Here is a 23,023-nt window from a genome sequence, read left to right on the forward strand (position 1 = left end):
GAAGGGACCAGAATGCAAAGGTCATCGGTCCCCATAAATTCCCATAAATGATTTATGGAAAGCACAAAAAAACGAAATCTGGATGGTCAAATAGGGATCTGAACTACTGTCATTCCAAGTTTCTTACAACTGCACCACCTCAAACTGTGAAAATATTCGAAAGATTGTTCAGTTTTAGCTGTGGTACTGTGAAGCTTCTGAACTTATGTGGAATTTAAGATAAACTTATGGATAAACAAGCCAAGTCTTTAAATACGACAAAATGTTTCACCCTGTGGGACTAAAATGGGATTGTTTTGAAGCACAGATAATCCATTGCACTGTACTGTTGATGACCTGTGCAGCCTTAAACTGGCATGCAAGAGCAATGACTAGAGAGTGTTTTATGAGGTTGGCCAACTTGTTTCCTAACAGAAAAGTTTGGGTTTCCGATGTGAGCATGTGGAAAATTGGAATGATACCTGGGGAGGAAGACCACTAGTAAGGTAGCTATGTAAAAAGATTAGCTAACCTTTAAGCATAATTTTTGCCTCTTGGTGCAACTTACAATTGGCTACCTTTGATATCCTGTACATGGGGAGACAACAAAAGATTGTTATAAAATATGACACCCTGTAATCTAAAAAATCTATACACTCATTACTTCATCTTTCATTTGCAATCTCAGTGCATGTGCACATCTCAGTGGAGACTCTGAAATCCATATGATCCAATCACTTGTCCAACCTCTCACTCAATTGCAGCTGATGGGGTACTGTAGTATGGTTGGAAAAGGAGCCAACAGGAATGAACATTTCAATCAACACACAACTTAGGCTGTTTTACTGTTTATTGGAATGATAAGATGCTTGCAGTTAGATATTGCCTCGAGGCGACACCATTCTCTTACTTAAACTGTTTTGGCAGGATATCACTGATTGTGGCACTGGGATAAGTAGGACACTGAAAGAATCTTCAGATGTGCCATTTCCATCACCCCCTTTAGGTAGGAAGTCTCCAGGTACTATGCGCCATTTCCATCATCCCCTTTAGGTAGGAAGTCTCCAGGTACTATCATCATATATATGCTTGACTGCTTGGGGGAGCCTATTGTATAGCCACCTTAACACCACATTATCAATGACAGAATTCTATCTGCTGAATCCACAAGAAAACTGACTAAGAAACTGTCAAGATCGAGAAGCCCAGATAAAGTTGACATTCACATCCGGGTCTTTCCTATATGGTTAAGGGCAATGTTATGACAACCACTCAGGTCAGTATTGTCCTTCCAAGGTTTGAAAAACTACCATTTTTCTCACATTGCATGAAAAATGAAACACATTGCTATAAATTCTATCATGAGTATGTGTTGCCTAATGAGCTACAAAAGAGTAACATGCAACTTTCCTGGGAAGAAAGGTTAGTTGTAAGTTTCATCTGTGGAAGGATTAAGTTCCACCTCTGAGGTGGACCCTTACTGGGAGTAGTGCTAATGTCTAATGAAATGTTCTGGCACAGTCTGGGTCATGTCCTTTGGGTTCATATGGAGGTTTCCACTTTGTATTACACTTGTAAATTAGCACTTCCACCTTAATTGGAAGTGGCCCTTATAGTTTCTCAAACTACCGTAGATCTGATGGAACAGATTACAGAATGTAAGAGTTCACACCGATATGTCTTCCTGCTACTACTAATAATTTAGAAAAGTTCTGTGATTTGATGGGTACATGCCAAACTACAAATACAGAGGTTTAGGGTAGAATTGCCAGTCAGTCCAAGGATTTTTTTTCTATCACTTATCACATCTGACAATATGAAAAATGCCAAGGTGCACCATGTTTCCTAGTCCACATTAAATATTAGGACCACCCCACCCCCTCCTACCCATAAATGGCTGGGTAGGTCATTTGTAAGGTCAGAGGATGGCAAGGTTGTATTATTCCCAATAGGAATGTGCCTAGCGAAGTGCTGCAGCATTCAAAACAATCTTCGTGTTGAGGACAGCTTTACTTTTCATTGAAGACAAAGCATGTGGCACACCTACAATGCAAGTGCACAAATTAACCAAGTTTTCAAAATTGTAGTGTACTCCATGAAGTGTGAATCTTGCCAAAGTGGGGTGGACTGCATGCCTCAATGATACAGGCAGCCATATGATATGTGTAACCACATTGGAGGGGTATCTGTGGAGGCATTAGACTTACCATGGTTCTTGAAAGGAGGGAAGCAGTCTTTTCAGCAGTCACAAAACAGACTCAGCGATTGGCTGATATGGTCTTATAACATTAGCTAACATGGCCTTGCTTGTGCTACTACTACAAATGCCTGGAAGCAAGGGGAAGCCACAGCTATTTTTTCCTGAGACCAAGCAGCTTTAATGTATGGCTTATGATGATGACATCATCCTTGGGTAAATATTCGGGAGGTAAATAGTCCCTCATTCAGATGTTGGGCAGGGACTACTCAGGACGATGTCATCATCAAGAAAAATAGAATTGACATTCCACAACTCAGAGTGCTGAATGTCCGATTAATTATCTGGGTATGTGGGTGAGAGAATTTAAAAAGGAAAATGGATAGGCTGAACTAAAATATAATGGATTCGTGAAGCGTAATAGCATGAAGAACAGGACTGTCCGTCAGGTTAAGTACAGTCACCAACACAGTATCAAATAAGGGTAATGCAACTGTAGTCCTAATAATGAATAACAAAATATAGGAACTCGGGTAAGCTGCTATGAATGGCATAGCAAACAAATTATAGTAGTCTAAACAGACAGAAAGCCAATAATCACCACAGCAGTGTAAGTTTACATGGCAACTAGCTCCACAGATGAAGAAGAGATAAAGATAAGATATAGGAAATTATTCACATAGTTAAGGGAGACAAAAACTTAATTGTGATGGCAGACTGGAATTCAATAGTAGGAAAAGGAAGAGAAGAAAAAAACAGTAGAACATGGATGGAGGGGAGGAAAGTAAAAGGAAGCCGCCTGATAGAAATTTCTACAGATCAAAATTAAATCATTGCTGACACTTGGTTTAAGAATCATAAAAGAAAGTTATATATTTGTAAGAGACCTGAGCACAGTGGAAGGTTTCAACTGATTGTGTAATGGTGAGACAGAGATTGCAAACCACATTTCAGACTGTAAAACATTTCCCAGAGCAGATGTGAAGTCTGGCCGTAATTTATTGGTCATGATCTGCAGATTGAAACTGAAGATATTGCAAAAAAGGTAGGAATTTACGGATAAATTGAAAGAACCGAAGATTGCTGAAAGTTTCACAGAAAGCATTAGGCAATGTTGGAGTGAGAGAGGGGAAAGGAAATACAATAGAAGATGAATGAGTAGCTCTGAGAGATGAAATAGTGAAGACAGCTGAGGATCACATAGGTAACAGGACAAGGCCATGTAGGAATCTTTGGACAACACAGGAAGTAGTGAATTTAACTGACAAAAGCAGAAAATATTTTTAAATTAAGAGGAAACAGGTGAAAGGAAATGATACCTAACAATGAGATCAACAGAAATGGAGAAATGGCTAAGCTGGAATGGCTCATAGGACAACTGCAAGGTGTAGAAACATGGATGGCTAGGAGAAAGATAGCTCCACCTACAGGAAAATTATGTACCCTTAATTGAAATAATTTTCATAATAACTTCTTAAATCACGCAAAATATAGGAAATATTACACTCGTAATAATGATTAAGATTCTCATCTGTTCCAATCAACATGATTTTTTTCCTTCTCCAAATCTTAAAACAACACGTTGGTTCCCAACACTTAGCCAGCCATTGTTAGCACTCCCTATTCGTGCCCACTATGGGTAATTTGAAATTAACAGCATATATAGACATTTTATAATTATTATTGATGGAACTTATTTAACAAGAACTCTTTGTTGCAAATGTTCTAAGGTCCTATTAAACATAAACCAAATAAAATACAAGTGGTGAGCTCTCAACTAACAGTGTTTTGACTGTGGACCAAAAGGGCTCCAACCAGCAAACTTTAATTTATTTTTTTATAAAGTAGCATCTTCAATAGGCCCAACAGACAAAATGAGCTTCATAGGGTGTAACGTCTCACTCTTTTCCCACTGTTACAACTTCATTAGAGTGACTGAACGTCCAACGAGCCTTGTAGCTTCTTTTGAATATGATGCTGTTTTCTGACCACGATCACTCTGTATTTGTCTGATAGTTTGGGGCAATGAAAGGTTTTGAGTTTCTGTACTAGGCACTGAGCCACAGAAGGGGCAGCCTGATACATATATCTCCTGTACTAATTAAGTTTCCTAGGTCTCTTTGTGTCCATGGATACATCTACTACTGCTGTTCAACTTCTCAGTCTGAGAAGTTTGTGGGCTACATGGTTTGGAATGTTTTCTTCCCTTGAAACTACAGTCCAAGTGAAACCACCACTTACTTCCCAAATCCTCGGCCATAAATTTTACCTGGTCATACAGTACAAGCATAGTGCTGACCACTTGTTGTGAAAATCCTCAAGCATGTGCAATGTAGCAAGCCTGACATTGTGTTGCTTGGGCATATTTCTTGCAAGGGGTAAGACAAATATAAACAAGCATAATACTTCCAAAATTTCTGGCATTAGTAGCAATACAGCATATCTGATACATCTAGCTAAATCTTTAGACTGATCAATCCTGTGCCTATGTATTCAGCCTGTACTCATGGTAGTGGTGGTGATGGTGGTGGTGGTGGTGGTGGTGGTGGTAGGTTGTCCAACATTATGGTCATCAGCATCCTTGCTGAAAACGCATTTAGTAAAGTGAATAAAGAACTTTTTCTCAAAATCAGTATTACTGTGACTTTATCACATCGGCATATAGTAACACTCTTTCTTTAAGAATGTTTGGTAATGTCAGTTTTTACAAGAATAAAGAGGGTGATTCCATGCCAGAACTGCAAAGCTGACACCAACACCCTAAACAAAACCACCAACAAAATCCAATCAATGCTCACACTGCCTGACTTATGTTGTTACAGTGTGAAGTTTGCAGTGGTAGTAGTGAGGGAGGTGGACAAAAAATACTAAGCACAATTCGAAAAATAGCAATATGAAACATTTTCATGTATCAGCAGGTTTTTAAGTGCACTATGCAGTTACTTCCATTCAAGGTCAAACTTGCTGAGGGAACTGATCACTTCAACCTCACCAATGCCAACAGTGTTTGTCCTACTGCTATCAAATACTTAGGTCATTATAGAAATTTCTTTTATAAAATCATAAAATGGGTATATATGGATAATCACAGGAAAATGAGACTGACTGGATAACTTACTCCACATTAAAATCATCCAATGTTTTGGGGTGAGTCCAGAAGATACACTAAAACACACAACACTTAAAATATCCATCCTATTATCACCAGAATGTTGTTAAACATCTAATTAGTATACCTAAAAGCAGATAAGAAAATTGTAATAAAATATTGCTTACTGAGTGGCTGAACACAAATATTAAAACTTTTTTACCCACTTGTGAGTGGCTGGGTGATTAGAAATTAAAAATAGTGATTAGCCTAGCCGAACCTAAAAAAACTACTATCTCCTTCCTGACAACTTAAGGAAGGTGCACACAAAATTTTAAAGTAAGTGCTCCACTTTTCCTGTTATTTAAAACAGAGAACTAGGTTCAAACATGACTGAACCTATGCGATCATTCCATTTCATATCCCTACAAATTGTCACACCCAGATATTTGTATGATTTGCCAATTCCAACAGTGACTCACGGATATTATAGAAGTAGGATGTTGCTTTTTTTTCATTTTGTTCATTTTGTGAAGTGCACAATTTTACATTTCTAAACATTTACAGTAATCATTTCCAAACATTTAAAGTAATCTCTGCACCACTTTCAAACCTTATCAAGATCTATTTGAATATTTATGCACCTTCTTTAACATAGTACTTCATTACAGATAAGTGCATCATTTGCAAAAAACCTGATTTTACTATTAATATTGTCTGCAAGGTCATTAACATACATCATGAACAGCAAGGGTCCCAACACACACTATTGGGGCACATCTGAAGTTACTTCTACATCTGACAGTGATTCCCATCCAAGATAACATGCTGCGTCCACCCAACCAAAAAGTCCTCAATCCCGTCACAAATTTCACTTGATACCCCATATGATCATATTTTTTACAATAAGTGTAGATGTGGTACTGAGTCAAATGCTTTTCCAAAATCAAGAAATACAGATCTACCTAACTGCCTTGACCCAAAGCTTTCAGAGTGGCATGTGGGAAAAGTGAGAGTTGGGTTTCACATGATCAACATTTTTGAAATCTATGTTGTTTGGCATGAGGAGTTCATTCTCTTCAAGATACTTCATTATGTTTGAGCTCAGAATGTGATGTAAGATTCTACAACAAATCAATGTCAAGGATATTGGACGATAGTTTTGTGGGTCACTTCTACTATCCTTCTTGTAGACAGATGTGACCTGTGCTTTTTCCCAAGAACTGGGTACGGTTTTTTGTTCAAGGGATCTACGATAGATTATAGTTAGAAGAGGGGTTAACGCAGCTGTGAATTCTTTATAGAATCTGACAAGTATTCCATCGGGCCTTCGGACTACACTACATGATCAAAAGTATCCACACACCCAGCTGAAAATGACTTACAAGCTCGTGGCACCCCATCGGTAATGCTGGTATTCAATATGGTGTTGGCCCACCCTAAGCCTTGATGACAGTTTCCATTCTCGCAGGTATACATTCAATCAGGTGCTGGAAGGTTTCTTGGGGAATGGTAGCCCATTCTTCATGGAGTGCTGCACTGAGGAGAGGTATCGATGTCAGTTGTTGCAGCCTGGCACGAAGTTGACGTTCCAAAACATCCCAAAGGTGTTCTACAGGATTCACATCAGGACTCTGTGCAGGTCAGAGTATTACAGGGGTGTTACTGTCGTGTAACTACTCCACCACAGGCTGTGCATTATGAACAGCTGCTCAATTGTGCTGAAAGATTCAATATTCATCCCTGAACTGCTCTTCAACAGTGGGAAACAAGAAAGTGCTTAAAACATCAATGTAGGCCTGCACTGTGATGGAGCCACACTAAACAATGAGGGGTGCAAACCCCTCCATGAAAAACACAACCACACTGTAACACCACCGCCTCCGAGTTTTACTGTTGGCACTAGACACATTGGTAGATGACGTTCATCGGGCATTCGCCATATCCACATCCTGCCATCGGATTGCCACATTGTGTATGTCATTTGTCACTCCTTATAATGTTTTTCTGCTGCTTAGTCATCCAATGTTTAGACTCCCTACACCAAGTGAGGCATTGTTTGGCATTTGTCGGCGTTGTGTGTGGCTTATGAGCAGCCACTCGACCATGAATTACAAGTTTTCTCACCTCCCGCCTAACTGTCATAGTATTTGCAGTGGATCGTGAGGCAGTTTGGAATTCCTGTGTGATGGTCTGGATGGATGCTTGCCTATTACACATAGGATATGCTAGCCTATTACACATAGGATATGCTAGCCTATTACACATCGCGACCCTCTTAAACTGACGGCAGTTTGTCAGTCAACAGATGAGGCCGGCCTGTACGCTTTGTGCTGTATGTGTCTCTTCATGTTTCCACTTCACTATCACATAGAAAACAGTGGACCTAGGGATGTTTAGGCCTGCGGAAATCTCGCATACAGGCATATGACACACATGACATGCAATCACCTGACCACAATCGAAGTCTGTGAGTTCCGCGGAGTGCCCCACTCTGCTCTCTCATGATGTCTAATGACTACTGAGGTCACTGATATGGAGTACCTGGCAGTAGGTGACAGCACAATGCACCTAATGTGAAAACATATGTTTTCTGGGGTGTCCGGATACTTTTGATCACATAGTGTATGTTCAGTTTTAACAATTTCAGCTCTTTCTCAATATCACTGACATTGATACTTATTTCATTCATTTTTTCAGTGGTATGAAGATTAAATTGGGGCAACCCTCCTGGATTTTCCTTTGTAAAGGAGCATTTGAAAATGGAAATAAACACTTCAGCTTTTGCTTACCCTCAAATTCAGTTCCTATCTCATTCACCAGGAACTGGACACTAGCTTTTGTGCCACCAACAGCCTTTACAAATGACCAGAATTTTTTGGGTTCTGTGAAAGATCACTTGACAATATTCTTCTACAGTAGTCATTGAAGGCATCATGCATTGCTCTCTTGACAGCCAAACGTGTTTCATTCAGCATCAGCATCTATAGCCCTATGCTTTGTTTTACACATATTTTGCAGTAATATGTGTTCTTTAGAAGTTTCTTTACAGTGATTGTATACCATGGAGGGTCCCTCCCATTATGAACTGTTCTACTCGGTACCTTTCTATTCAACGCATGGTCAACTACTCTTTTAACTTGAGCCATAGCTCGTCTACAGGCTCCTGCCATATTCACTTCAGTGGTACATATACTAAAAAAAATTGCTCCTCCCTTGTGCTGAAAGTTTCAAATTTCTCATTGGGATATGACACTACTGATTTTTTATCTAATTTACTGAACATATATGTATATTACTGCTTGTTTTAGTCATTTTTAGCTGTCCTTTGTACACAGATAATCACTGGTGCCACAACTGTGTCATGGTCATTGATACGAGTTTTGATGTGCTCATCTTCAAAGAGGTCAGATCTAATTGTTGTCATTAGATCCAATATACACTCCTGGAAATTGAAATAAGAACACCGTGAATTCATTGTCCCAGGAAGGGGAAACTTTATTGACACATTCCTGGGGTCAGATACATCACATGATCACACTGACAGAACCACAGGCACATAGACACAGGCAACAGAGCATGCACAATGTCGGCACTAGTACAGTGTATATCCACCTTTCGCAGCAATGCAGGCTGTTATTCTCCCATGGAGACGATCGTAGAGATGCTGGATGTAGTCCTGTGGAACGGCTTGCCATGCCATTTCCACCTGGCGCCTCACTTGGACCAGCGTTCGTGCTGGACGTGCAGACCACGTGAGACGACGCTTCATCCAGTCCCAAACATGCTCAATGGGGGACAGATCCGGAGATCTTGCTGGCCAGGGTAGTTGACTTACACCTTCTAGAGAACGTTGGGTGGCACGGGATACATGCGGACGTGCATTGTCCTGTTGGAACAGCAAGTTCCCTTGCCGGTCTAGGAATGGTAGAACGATGGGTTCGATGACGGTTTGGATGTACCGTGCACTATTCAGTGTCCCCTCGACGATCACCAGTGGTGTACGGCCAGTGTAGGAGATCGCTCCCCACACCATGATGCCGGGTGTTGGCCCTGTGTGCATCGGTCGTATGCAGTCCTGATTGTGGCGCTCACCTGCACGGCGCCAAACACGCATACGACCGTCATTGGCACCAAGGCAGAAGCGACTCTCATCGCTGAAGACGACACGTCTCCATTCGTCCCTCCATTCACGCCTGCCGCGACACCACTGGAGGCGGGCTGCACGATGTTGGGGCGTGAGCGGAAGACGGCCTAACGGTGTGCGGGACCGTAGCCCAGCTTCATGGAGACGGTTGCGAATGGTCCTCGCCGATACCCCAGGAGCAACAGTGTCCCTAATTTGCTGGGAAGTGGCGGTGCGGTCCCCTACGGCACTGCGTAGGATCCTACGGTCTTGGCGTGCATCCATGCGTCGCTGCGGTCTGGTCCCAGGTCGACGGGCACGTGCACCTTCCGCCGACCACTGGCGACAACATCGATGTACTGTGGAGACCTCACGCCCCACGTGTTGAGCAATTCGGCGGTACGTCCACCCGGCCTCCCGCATGCCCACTATACGCCATCGCTCAAAGTCCGTCAACTGCACATACGGTTCACGTCCACGCTGTCGCGGCATGCTACCAGTGTTAAAGACTGCGATGGAGCTCCGTATGCCACGGCAAACTGGCTGACACTGACGGCGGCGGTGCACAAATGCTGCGCAGCTAGCGCCATTCGACGGCCAACACCGCAGTTCCTAGTGTGTCCGCTGTGCCGTGCGTGTGATCATTGCTTGTACAGCCCTCTCGCAGTGTCCGGAGCAAGTATGGTGGGTCTGACACACCGGTGTCAATGTGTTCTTTTTTCCATTTCCAGGAGTGTAGTTCCATCATGAGTGGAGTTCCTAACTATGTAGTTTTCAGAAAAGGCATTTAGTATAGTTTCACAGAATGTCTCATCACATCCAACACTAACAAAACTATCATTTTCCCAATTAACTGTTGGATGGTTAAAGTCTCCACCAATGATTACAGTACAATTGGGGAAATTGCATACTAGTGAACTGAGGTTTTCTCTAAAGTTTTCAGTTACATCAGGAGATGAGTCTGATGGGTGATAGAAGGATCCAATTATCACACACACCTGATACTGAGGCTCGTCCAGACAATCTCATATGCAGCTTCAGTATTTACCTCAGTGGATTTGAGTTTATTGTCTGCTGCAACAAACACACCACCTCCACTTTCCATTTGCCTATCCTTCCGATAAACACTTATATTTTCTCCAATAATCTCACTGCTATCATTTTCAGGTTTCAACCAACTTTCAGTACCTAGTATTATGTGAGCTTCACTGCTGTTCTTGAGCACTCCAAAACTCTGACACTTTGTCGTGAATGCTTTGGCAGTTTATCATTAGGATTTTAATATTAGGATTTGTCACAAAAAGTGTGTTGAGCCACAGGATGGTGGTGAAATGTAAGAAGACGACAGTTGCGAAAGTCACTGCAGAACTGAATGTCGCTCTCGAAACCCTGTCAGCAGCAAAACAACATGAAGGGAGGTCCTTAAGCTGGAACCACGGGACAAACTGCAATTCCAAAACCACTCATCATGATGCAAATGCATGTAACCAGAAAATGTGGTGGAAAAGCCATTGAAACCTGGACAACTGAGTAATGGAAGAAAGTAATTTGGTCAACTGCGTCTTCTTTCATACTGTTTCCAACTTCTGGCCAAATTTGTGTCCAGCACACACTGTCCCAAGCATATGATGCAGACCACTTGATGATTTGGGCAGCCATATTATAGCATTCCATGGGCCCCACGATTACACTGCAAGGTCACATTACTGTCAAGGATTATGTAGGCATATTGGCACATCAGGTCCATCATGCAGTACAACATTTGTTCCACAATGGTTATGCTGTGTTAAAAGACAACAAGCCTCCTGTTCATACAGCTCATATAGTCCGGCACTGGTTTTGCGAGCACATGGAGAAAGCTGTTGCATCTGTCCTGGTCACCACAGTCACTAGATCTCAATATTATTGAGCATTGGTGGTCTACATTGGTGGGAAAAGTGTGTGATTGCCATCAACCTCTACCATCATTTTCGGAAGTTGCCACTGTTTAGCAAGAAGAATGGTGTAAGAACTCCTTGAAAACCACACATGATCTGAATTTATCTATTCCGAGGTGACTAGAAGCTGTTTTGAATGCCAATAATTTTCCACGCCGTTTTAGGCATGGTAATGTATTGTGTCCTGCTATGTCCATACTTTTGTCCACTCCTCTGTAATTATTGCATAGCTCCATGTACTGCGTAAAATCACATTTTATTAGAGATTCTGTGGGTACATCTTTAACAGTGGAGCACAGATGACACAACATGGCATACTGTAATTGCACTGTTCCTGGAGATGTTTCTCGTATTACAGACTTCACAGATTGCAGTTGCAACATGTATAATGGTTGGTTGTGCATTTTCTCTATGACATCTAAATAAAAAAAAAATTACAGAAAAAAACCATACAACTTTCTGCCTCCACAGTTCTCTAAATGGTCTGCAATGCTGGATTGTGTGTTTCTACAGCAGTGACATTACGGAAGTGTTCTGTCATTGTCTGAGCCATATTTTTAGACATACCATTTATCAATATGATCATAAGAGGAAGTGTACTTTCCTTCCCTAAAACACTGTCAGCATCAACTCCCAAACTTACGTGCTCCGATGTTTCCGAGAGCTTCTATGTCTATAGGGCAGGCCTAGCCAAACACAGCTCTATGATCACTTCAGCCAATCTCCTGTCTAGAACTCCAAGCACAGCAGTGAGTGGAGCTGAAGGCAGAGAAGGGAAAGGGAAAGGAAAAGGGAGGCTGAAGCTCTGAAGCTGGACGTCGCTATAGGAAGATCATCATCTTGTGTTAAATTATAATTATGTTCTATACTATAGTGCCCATCCACTTCTAAAAAAAAAGTGGAAAAGCCACATCATTCAATACAGAATTGAGATTACTTTACTCTCCATTTAGTTTAAAGGCCATGTAAAATTCTTAAAATGCCATTGCACTATTGTGAGTTGGGAAAACACCATTACAACACCAGCCACTAAGATGATATAATGCAATTGTCATCTGATGATCTGTTTGTCCAAACCAGCAATTTAAAAGACTTTATAAAATTCTGCCCCAAGAGTAATATCCTCAGCTGCACAGACAAGCCATTCAATTTATCTCAGGGTTCCATTCAATATACATTATGAGTGAACTTTTTTTCTGTTATAAATTTGACAAAGTCCTTTGACTGTATCACGAACCAAAGATCCATATACATTCTATATTATAAATCAAAATGTGTATAAATTTATAATCAACACATCTTAATGTTAAATGACAGTATGTAAAGATTTTTGTAGTTCTGCCTGCTGTATTAGCGCTATATAATGCACTTAGATAATTAAGTAATAAGTTTGGAACAAAAAAGAGAGAGAGTTGGAAACAAATACTACCAATAAAACCCTGCTGCAATTTTCTCTCATGTGTAGCCTTCAGTGTATATCCATCTCACTCTCACACCTGCAAGGAATAGTGCAGAGGCAGGGGAAGCTAGAGCTCTCAGTACACTTGACTGCATTTGTGGAGTGCAAGTGCACTCTTGGAGAGCAAATCTAGGCCAGGCCTGCTATAGGATCATGTTGTGCCGGGTATAAAAAACATGCTGTTATTTGCAATGGCACATTTTGCCAGCAACTGCTTTTAGTTCTGTGGTGAGATTGGTATGTATCATTAGGGGTAAAAAAAAAAAATAAAATAAAAAAAAAATAAAAAAAAACAGTTAGCCCAGCTTTTGCCCTGAAACTCCAAAGGTCATCCCTTTTGTGCAAACTGTAGTTCCTAAGTCAGGTGTGTCAGCCTTTTTAAGTGTATGCCATAGAAGCAATAAAGATTGAGGTTGAACAACCTATCAAAGACGAGGCTCAGACTGAGGTGGGCTGAAAGTGGTCATGTGTTTTTAAAAGAAACCATCCCAGCATACGCCTTAAGTAATTTAGGGAAACAATGGAAAACCTAAATCCATATAGCCAGATGGGGATACGAGCTGCTATCATACTAAACGTGTCGAGATATAAATGTTCCAGTGCAAAGAGTTTAAATTTTTTCTGCTGGAATCCTGAATCAATTCATATCACACTGTATACGTAGAGCCTCATTGTTGTGAGTCCAGGACACTGGAGGAAAGTGTCTTGGAACTTCCAGAATGAATCTTTCAAACGCAGTAGAACGTGCACTAATTTGAAACTTCATTATGACTTTCTGTTTCTGCAGTATGTATATGAAGCTCCATTTTGGAGCCATTTCCATCAACATAAGAGATGTCCACTCAGATGCTTCTCAATTTTGTTTCTTCACTGCCTGGTTTCCTCTTTGTCTCTTATTTTCTTTTATTGGGAAAGGATATGGGTTGAGATGGAGAGCCAGTGCTGCCATTTGATGGACGTTTTATGCCAAAAGCTGTTTTACTTGATGTCTTATTTGCCTGGAGAAGTTCTCCAAAAAGTCCCTCTGCTGACTACAGGTATTACTTTGCATATACAGTTGCAGATGTAGGTGGTATGTGAGGCAGTAACACCTAGTGTCTGCAGCAATTTGTATTTTTGCAAATTTCTTCCTGACAATGTAGCCACACATGAAGTAAACACTGGTGTTGTTATATCATTACATCCTACCATCTTTCAATATGAGATACTCATTCCAAGACCTTCATTTCTTCTCCACAGAAACAGAATGGTCTTTGTTCCACACTGGCTGATCACCAGAGCAACTAATGCAAAACGGATGGTGTGTCCAGCTCTACATCTACATCTATACTCTGCAAACCACTGTGAGGTGCATGGCAGAGGGTACGTCCCATTGTGCCACTTGTGAGGATTTCTTCCTGTTCTATTCACATATGGAACACGGGAAGAATGATTCTTCGAATGGCTCTGTATGTGCAGCAATTATTCTAACCTTACCCTCATGAACCCTATATGGCTGATACATAGAGGGTTGTAGTATATTCCTAGCGTAATCATTTAGAGCCAATTTTTGAAACTTTGATAATAGACTTTCTCGGAATAGTTTACGTCTACCTTCAAAAGTCATCCAATTCAGTTCCTTCAGTATCTCTGTGACAGTCTCCCATGGATTAAACAAACCTGTTACCATTCGTGCTGCCCTTCTCTATATACCTTCAACATCACCTGTTAGTCCTATGTGGTATGGGTCCCACACACTTGGGCAATATTCTAGAACCAGTCACATAAGTGATTTGTAAGCAATCTCCTTTGCAGACTGACTGCACTTCCCCAGTATTCTACCAATAAACCGAAGTCTACCACCTATTTTACTCATGACTCAACCTATGTGATCATTCCATTTCATATCACTATAAAGTGTTACACCCAGGTTTTTGTATGAGTTAGCAGATTCCAGCAGTGACTCACTGATATTTTAGCCTTAGGATACTAAATATTTTCATTTTCTTAAGTACAAAATTTTTCATTTCTGAACCTTCAGAGCAAGGTGCTAATCTCTTTACATTGAAATCTTATCAACATCTGGCTGAATATTTGTGCAGCTTGTTTCAGATAGCACTTAATTATAGATAACTGTGTCCTCTGCAAAAAGCCTGATTTTATTCATGTCCGACTGATCCACATTTGGCAGGGGTTGCTTTGCTCCACATACCATCAGCATTATTCTCATGACATCATACCAGTTGGCTCTGCCAACTCACAATCAAACTGTTATGTTTCAGCCTACGTTGGACCTCTGACTACAGTGTAGGTCAATCTGTCACCATAGCCTACATTCCAAAACACACACACGCAAATGAAATGTGTTACACTTTAGACACTCTCATCAAATGTCACAACACTGTTACTCCAATATATCCAGTGGGATATGCTGATTAAATTTTCATCATCATGTGAGTATACACTCCTGGAAATGGAAAAAAGAACACATTGACACCGGTGTGTCAGACCCACCATACTTGCTCCGGACACTGCGAGAGGGCTGTACAAGCAATGATCACACGCACGGCACAGCGGACACACCAGGAACCGTGGTGTTGGCCGTCGAATGGCGCTAGCTGCGCAGCATTTGTGCACCGCCGCCGTCAGTGTCAGCCTGTTTGCCGTGGCATACGGAGCTCCATCGCAGTCTTTAACACTGGTAGCATGCCGCGACAGCGTGGACGTGAACCGTATGTGCAGTTGACGGACTTTGAGCGATGGCGTATAGTGGGCATGCGGGAGGCCGGGTGGACGTACCGCCGAATTGCTCAACACGTGGGGCGTGAGGTCTCCACAGTACATCGATGTTGTCGCCAGTGGTCGGCGGAAGGTGCACGTGCCCGTCGACCTGGGACCGGACCGCAGCGACGCACGGATGCACGCCAAGACCGTAGGATCCTACGCAGTGCCGTAGGGGACCGCACCGCCACTTCCCAGCAAATTAGGGACACTGTTGCTCCTGGGGTATCGGCGAGGACCATTCGCAACCGTCTCCATGAAGCTGGGCTACGGTCCCGCACACCGTTAGGCCGTCTTCCGCTCACGCCCCAACATCGTGCAGCCCGCCTCCAGTGGTGTCGCGACAGGCGTGAATGGAGGGACGAATGGAGACGTGTCGTCTTCAGCGATGAGAGTCGCTTCTGCCTTGGTGCCAATGACGGTCGTATGCGTGTTTGGCGCCGTGCAGGTGAGCGCCACAATCAGGACTGCATACGACCGAGGCACACAGGGCCAACACCCGGCATCATGGTGTGGGGAGCGATCTCCTACACTGGCCGTACACCACTGGTGATCGTCGAGGGGACACTGAATAGTGCACGGTACATCCAAACTGTCATCGAACCCATCGTTCTACCATTCCTAGACCGGCAAGGGAACTTGCTGTTCCAACAGGACAATGCACGTCCGCATGTATCCCGTGCCACCCAACGTGCTCTAGAAGGTGTAAGTCAATTACCCTGGCCAGCAAGATCTCCGGATCTGTCCCCCATTGAGCATGTTTGGGACTGGATGAAGCGTCGTCTCACGCGGTCTGCACGTCCAGCACGAACGCTGGTCCAACTGAGGCGCCAGGTGGAAATGGCATGGCAAGCCGTTCCACAGGACTACATCCAGCATCTCTACGATCGTCTCCATGGGAGAATAGCAGCCTGCATTGCTGCGAAAGGTGGATATACACTGTACTAGTGCCGACATTGTGCATGCCCTGTTGCCTGTGTCTATGTGCCTGTGGTTCTGTCAGTGTGATCATGTGATGTATCTGACCCCAGGAATGTGTCAATAAAGTTTCCCCTTCCTGGGACAATGAATTCACGGTGTTCTTATTTCAATTTCCAGGAGTGTATTTTCAGCAAAGAAAAAAAGCTATTCCCACAGATGATGAATGGTGTAACACCTAATGGTTATTGGATGTGCTACTGAAACTCTGCTGGAGAAATTCACAACACATCATGCTCAGAGCAAGTGCATGTGCAGCTTAACACCACCTTTTTCCACACTTTGAGAAAGGTCGAGACATTTGCCTGAGGGATAACTGAGCATCGAAAAACAGATCACACAGTGGGCTGGCAGTAGTACAATGACTGCAGAATGTGTGGTGACAAGATGGACTCAACGAACACTTTCACAAGAGCAACCACATGTCCTACCACAAGGAATACACCATGAGATCATAGAATTGCTACACTGGCTCTGATGAGTAGATGGATGACTGCAGTTGAAATCTGGTAAGGGGTTACATGCAGAGTGTCACCAAGAAATGTCAGGAACAGATTAATGGAAGCTGGGTTACGATCTCAGATGGTTTTGCTTCATTACCACTGATACACTACACAGACAACAGAGACTTGTATGGTGCAGAGGTAGAGTCAACTGGTACATTGAGTTGTATCCTGTGGTATTCAGTGATGAGTCTCACTTCTTTTGATTGTGTTCAGAGTAATATCCATGTGTCTTTATATGAAATGGTGAAATGTCACTGGAAGGAGCGATTCTCGAGACTCATGTCCCTCCAACTCCTGGAATCATGATGAGAGGAGCTACTGGATATGACAAGATTGATCTGGAAATTTCTGAAAGGAGGCTGAATGCTCTTCAGCCTGTGGCAAGAATGGCAAATCATGTTACCATATTCTGACCTGTGTGCCAAGTGACATTTTTCAGAAGGATATGCAAGACCCCACAATGCAGTTAACCAGCAAATGCTTAGAGAACTGGGGTCGACAGAAGCGTCCGATCCCACGCGTCGGCTTTGACCCGTGACGTAAGGGTGTTGTGTGTGACGTCATGACGGCGCGGAGTTTGGTTTGAGTGTGGCTGTCTCCAGTTCTGTTTTATCTTATTTTATATACTTTTCCGATCTGTTCGTTCTATCTCGTGAGATTTTTTTTTAAAAAAAGACAAAAAACACTAATCAGCCACTGAAGCATCTTTATCTTCTATGGGTTGCAGGGGTTACGACCCCTGGGGAGGTGGGTGGGTATTCATGCATGGCTGTCTTCACTAACATGTTGTAGCTACGCAAGGCATCTAAATTTGTTTATATTTAGTTTGCCCCCCACCCAAAACACCCCATTTCCCGCGCTTGTCCCGGTCGTGTCATTAGGCTTCTTGTGGAAAGTGTGTGTGTTTGTTTTTGTTTCCGCCATATTTGTGACGTCATGGGTCAAAGCAGACGGGTGGGATCGGACGCTTCCATATTTCCGAGAACTGCATGGAGCCTTGATTGGATTGGCTGCTTCCCTGTTTTTTCATCTACAGAGTATGTCTAGAATGTGATGAGAAGACATATATTTTCATGCCAGTCTCCAGCAGAACTGACACAAAATATGTATCAGACATGCCAAACTCCTCAAGATGACACTCTGAGACTGTTTGCTTCAATGCCACAACAAATACATCAGCATCTTATTGCCAGTGGCGGTCATATCTCACACTGATGTTAACAACTGATGGACATCCATTCAAAATAGAATGAAAGTTTGAACACTTAATGAACATCTCCATGACAAATATCAGACTGGCACTTCATGATGGAACGTTTTCATTTCTGTCAGTGTTTAGTACATACAAGATTTCTACCTCCAGTAATGACTCACTTGGCTAAGCCCAACTGAGTACATAATAAGGCACATGTCATGACACAATTTAAAGTGACCGTGTGTACATAGCTACTACGGAGAAGTTGCTGTCTTAAGTGGTTCTCTGTTTACACCAGTGATCTACTACATTCTAATGAGAGTCTGTTTTCTTTTTACTTCATCATTTTTAGATTCCTAAACTGTTTCAATGAGCAGCAAGGAAAATACATCTAAAACCAGATAAAACCCCATGTAACTCACCCAATGAGGTAGTATATGCCCTATACTTTCCCAGCTAAAAATTGTTTCGCCTTGACACAAAATGCACACAGCTCACACTGACACAAAAAAAGAAAGCACAACACCTGTATCTTCTTAATGATTCAAGTGGTTAAGTCAACGTCCCTGCTCTCTGCACCACAACTATCCACTGTCATGCCTAACAGCAATCACTCAGACATGCCAAAAGTTTACAGTTGTACAGGATAATGTTCTTAACCTGGAGTACCCAAGCGCACAAGTCCACAGTATCCAACTACTCTTGTCAAGTTACTGTAGAGTCTGGTAGTGTTGGTGATTTTAATGTTAAAATTAAGACTATGTTTCATTACGGGTTTCCACTGACTCGCCTATTACCTATGGTATATTATTTACAGTTATATGAAAATCATCATTTATTAAATCTTTGAACACACTGACTGGATTTCAGGTGGGGGATAATTAATTATTCATCGTGAAATCTATGAGGACCTCGATTTTAGAAGTTAAGTAATCTGTTAGGACGTTACAATTGTAATCAGTATTTTTGTTCTGATTCGTTTTTCCAGTTTTCCGTCCATTTGCAAAGTAATAAATAATTTATCAAAGTCCCCTCTTCCTTTATAACAGTGATCAAAATATTCTGGCAGTAGCATCCAAGGCTACTTGGAATTTTGGAAACAGAAGAAAAAGGCTCCATTTTAGTTCATGAGCAGCTAGGAAAATAACAGTTAACTCTGATGTAGATTCTAACATCTAAGGAAGCCTTAAATGATAACAGGCATCAGGTTGTCGAAATATTACAAAAATGTTTTTTTAAACATTTACTGAATTAAAACACTTCCTAATGTTTTGCAAAATTGTATTTATTTTATCACAAACTGGCTTTCAGCTTCTCAGGCAATCTTCAGGTGACAACTGAATGTGTTTGCAACATTCAGTTATCACCTGAAGATGGCATGAGAATCCGAATACCAGTTTGTGAGAAAATAAATATGATTTTGCAGAACATTAAAAAGTGTTTTCCTCTTAAATATTAAAATGTTTTTTCTTTCTTTTTTCCTCAAAAGACATTCATCTTTAGATTTCTTTTTGGAGCAGTTTAAATCAACATCATGTTCTATGCAGCTAACCCTAAAGCTTGCTCTCTCACACACTTTTCTTTTACTGATAGCAACAATCTCCAAATGCTGTACCTTATGATGGCCACCAAAGCATGCATGGAGTCTACAGTGTTAAGAATAATGACACGAAATGACAGTAGTTCAAAAATTTAACACTACTGCTTTGTGATTAGTACATGGCTGGATCTAGCACAGATCTTTCTCTCAAAAATCTAGCTCTCTAACCCAAGTCTGATAAAGGTAGGTATATTATTAACTGAACACAATGGAGCACTCTCAATTCTTTATTTTATTTCACACTTTTACACCACACTCAGATGGCAATTTAGTTTATTAAAGAAATCGTATCCATGATAAATAATTTATAGGCCTACTTACTTCCATTGAACAACTGCTCTGTGGAAAATGGGTTGTTAAGGAGAAACACACAAAATACAAATTTAAAAGCACACGTTTTCCCCGTGTCATTTCTGTAAGTGGAACATCAAAATATTTTAGGAGAATGTATTCTCTACTTTTTTGTGTTAATGTTTGAATCCATGGATGATATAACTATTGTAGTTTATTTGCACTTCTAGTACCAGGCCCACAATAAGCGTATTTGTGAGTACTGGATATTTGTATTGCCCTCGAAATTAAATGGTTAATTCGGTGCAAATTTCATCAGAATGTATAGTGAGGAAGTAGTTAATATTCTCAATTTAATAAAATCCCGCTCGGTAATTGTTATTCCTTTTCCATAGCATAAGGAATACCATACCTTCGGTCTGATTGAGCAATCACCGATAATATTATCTCAAAGGCCATGGATGAATTAAAGTATGTAAAATACATGACCTAAAGCTTTCTGCGTCCCAAAATCTACCCTGTCCATATTTCTGAAAAAAACTGGATGGAGAATCAAAACTAAATGTAAATTTTACGCTAGGAATGATAGTTGCCATCTGAATTTCATTCATTTCAACGAAATTACGGTGATGCTGGAAGGTTATTTTATTTTAACCTTGGCGGTCAAAATGAATATAATTTACTCCAATCTCAGCAAGATCTTCGTTTCATAATTTAGTCAACAATTCTCCAGTGAAGACAAGCAGTTTAATAATAAAAGCATCAAAACGTAGGTCCAAATAAAGATAATAGGCGAATGTCACATTCCTACAGCGCTTGCCGCGTGAGAAAAAAAGTGCAATAACAATGTAGTCTCACCATTGAAAACTGTGTAACTTTTCCTTTGACATCCATTGTCATCGCTCTGATCTGGCAATATTTGACATCCAAAACATCAAATCACTTGTTATACTTTGTATATAGCATTAAATGCTTCCGTTTCACTGTCAAGAACTACTCACAACTTATTTGTAAACATACTACCGCCTCTACGACATAAAATACATCCAACCAAAGTTGTTAATAACTGCGACCTGCACAATTAAAAGAAGCGTCTCGTCATAGACCGGCTGTGCACTGCTAATTGTCTAACGATTTTGATGTCTTCACGAAACAATGATACGAGAATAGCAACTACATTTAACGTTTTGTTACCAGAAATTGATTCCCAATTCATAATAAACCGTTGACAGTAATTGACTAATGACTATCAATTCATATTAAACCGTCGTATTCAGTCTGCCTATCACCTGACTTTATTCTTAAAAGAGAAAAAAAACGGCTCTCGGAATACTGGTTTTTGTAGAGAAATATATACAGGCGAATCATGCCGACTGTTTTGTTACATTAGTACGTTTGATGAAGCAGAAGAGCATGGTAGGCATAGTTAGTGCTAGAGGTGGCAAAAAATAACGTAACTGATAGAAATAACCGGTTACTGAGAAGTAACGGTTACTGCGATAACCGTTCCTCTGATTCTGGCAGTTATTTCAATAACTGTTTAGTGTCAACAGTGCCTCGCGCCATCTGTTGACCGAAGATCGTACTGCGCATTTGGAAGGCGTTCTGTAGACCATGGGAATAACTGTGAGACTGCGCGCCATCTGTTGATAAGAACTGTGTACTATTTCGTGGACCTTCGTTACTTTTAGCATAAACAATTAAATAAAGTTAATGTCCGAGCCGTGGCTGATAGGAGCTGCAGTACAGGCATTAACAAGTACGGTCGTTCCCTTAAGCCACCGCCTTACGTGTTAATTTAGCTTGGACGGGTAGTACAAGGAAAGTTACTAAGGAATTCGAGCGACTATGGAAATAACTGTCAGAGACCTGTATTCTCCTCTGGCAGTTATCGTTATTGGCTCGTAGTTCTAGTTATCGGGCTACCACCACAGATAACCTGGAAGCTGGTAACGGAATAACTGTGTGTCTAGACGTTCCTGACTCGGTGACTCCAGTTAAAGGTCGTAGTTGCAGGTGATATTTCCAGAGAGGATAGTAACTGGAGCGAACAAATATTTTCGTACTGATACGGAAATAGCCGCTGGCCATCGCGAATGACAAATAACATATCAGAAAGTATAACATAATACAGTGGAATATAATAATTATTATCCTCATCATTTGTCAGGAGATTGTCAAAATACGTGAATATATCACTGTAACTGCTAATATTTACAGAATTGGTACACTGACAGAATAAAACACAGTTACGTACTTTTAATAAATTTATCGTACACAGAATACCCGATCTTGATTGTTGCAACGAAGTGCTGTCAAAACTGAAATATAGCAGAATTTTTACCTAAGCTGGTCTACCAGTCTCTGTTACGATATTCGTCTACAGAGTAGAAGGAGGGGTCAATGGAAGCGTCTGATTCCACCCGTCTGCTTCGACGTAAAGGTGTTGTGGTGTGTGAATGTCATTACGGCACGGTGTTTATGAGTTGGTTTTTGTGTGTGTGTGTGGGGGGGGGCTGTCGATCTAGGTTGCAGTGCCGGAATTTGCTGGTGGTAATTCATTTTTTTTTCTAGCTGTGATGTTTTGTGTATTTATGAAGTATTGAATGTGATTTAATTTATGTAGGGATGATTGATTTGTGGACTTTTGGGATTGTGGTTTTATTTTTCGCAGTTGTAGGTGCTGGTTTTTTGGCATCAGTAGCTGTGGTGGACCTATATAGGTCACCGGAAATGACCGTTCCCATTTTCATAGTTGTGTGTGTTGATGTTTTATGATTCCTGCAGATTTTTGTTGGTGTGGCAGAATGCTGTATTTTTTTTCTTTTTGTTCTTCATTTTGTGCTTCGGGATCATGGTGTGTTTTTTTTACTAGCTTGTCCTCACCCTAAAACCCCCAACTTCCCG

The 23,023-nt window shown here is 41.3% G+C and overlaps 1 protein-coding gene across 2 annotated transcripts in view; it reads right to left on the reverse strand.

Annotated features, from left to right (window-relative positions):
- The window catches only part of LOC124792931 (erythroid differentiation-related factor 1), a 223,155-nt gene extending 202,001 nt beyond the window's left edge, over window positions 1–21,154 (reverse strand). For both annotated transcript variants that reach the window (XM_047257980.1, XM_047257981.1), the window contains exon 1: window positions 20,975–21,154. In XM_047257980.1, the coding sequence (XP_047113936.1) occupies window positions 20,975–21,016 (42 nt within the window). In that variant the 5' untranslated portion in view covers window positions 21,017–21,154. The remainder of the gene's footprint in view (window positions 1–20,974) is intronic.
- Between the last annotated feature and the right edge of the window lie 1,869 nt (window positions 21,155–23,023).

Source organism: Schistocerca piceifrons, chromosome 1 (genome assembly GCF_021461385.2).
Source record: "Schistocerca piceifrons isolate TAMUIC-IGC-003096 chromosome 1, iqSchPice1.1, whole genome shotgun sequence".
In the NCBI taxonomy this organism is placed as follows: Eukaryota; Metazoa; Arthropoda; class Insecta; order Orthoptera; family Acrididae; genus Schistocerca; species Schistocerca piceifrons.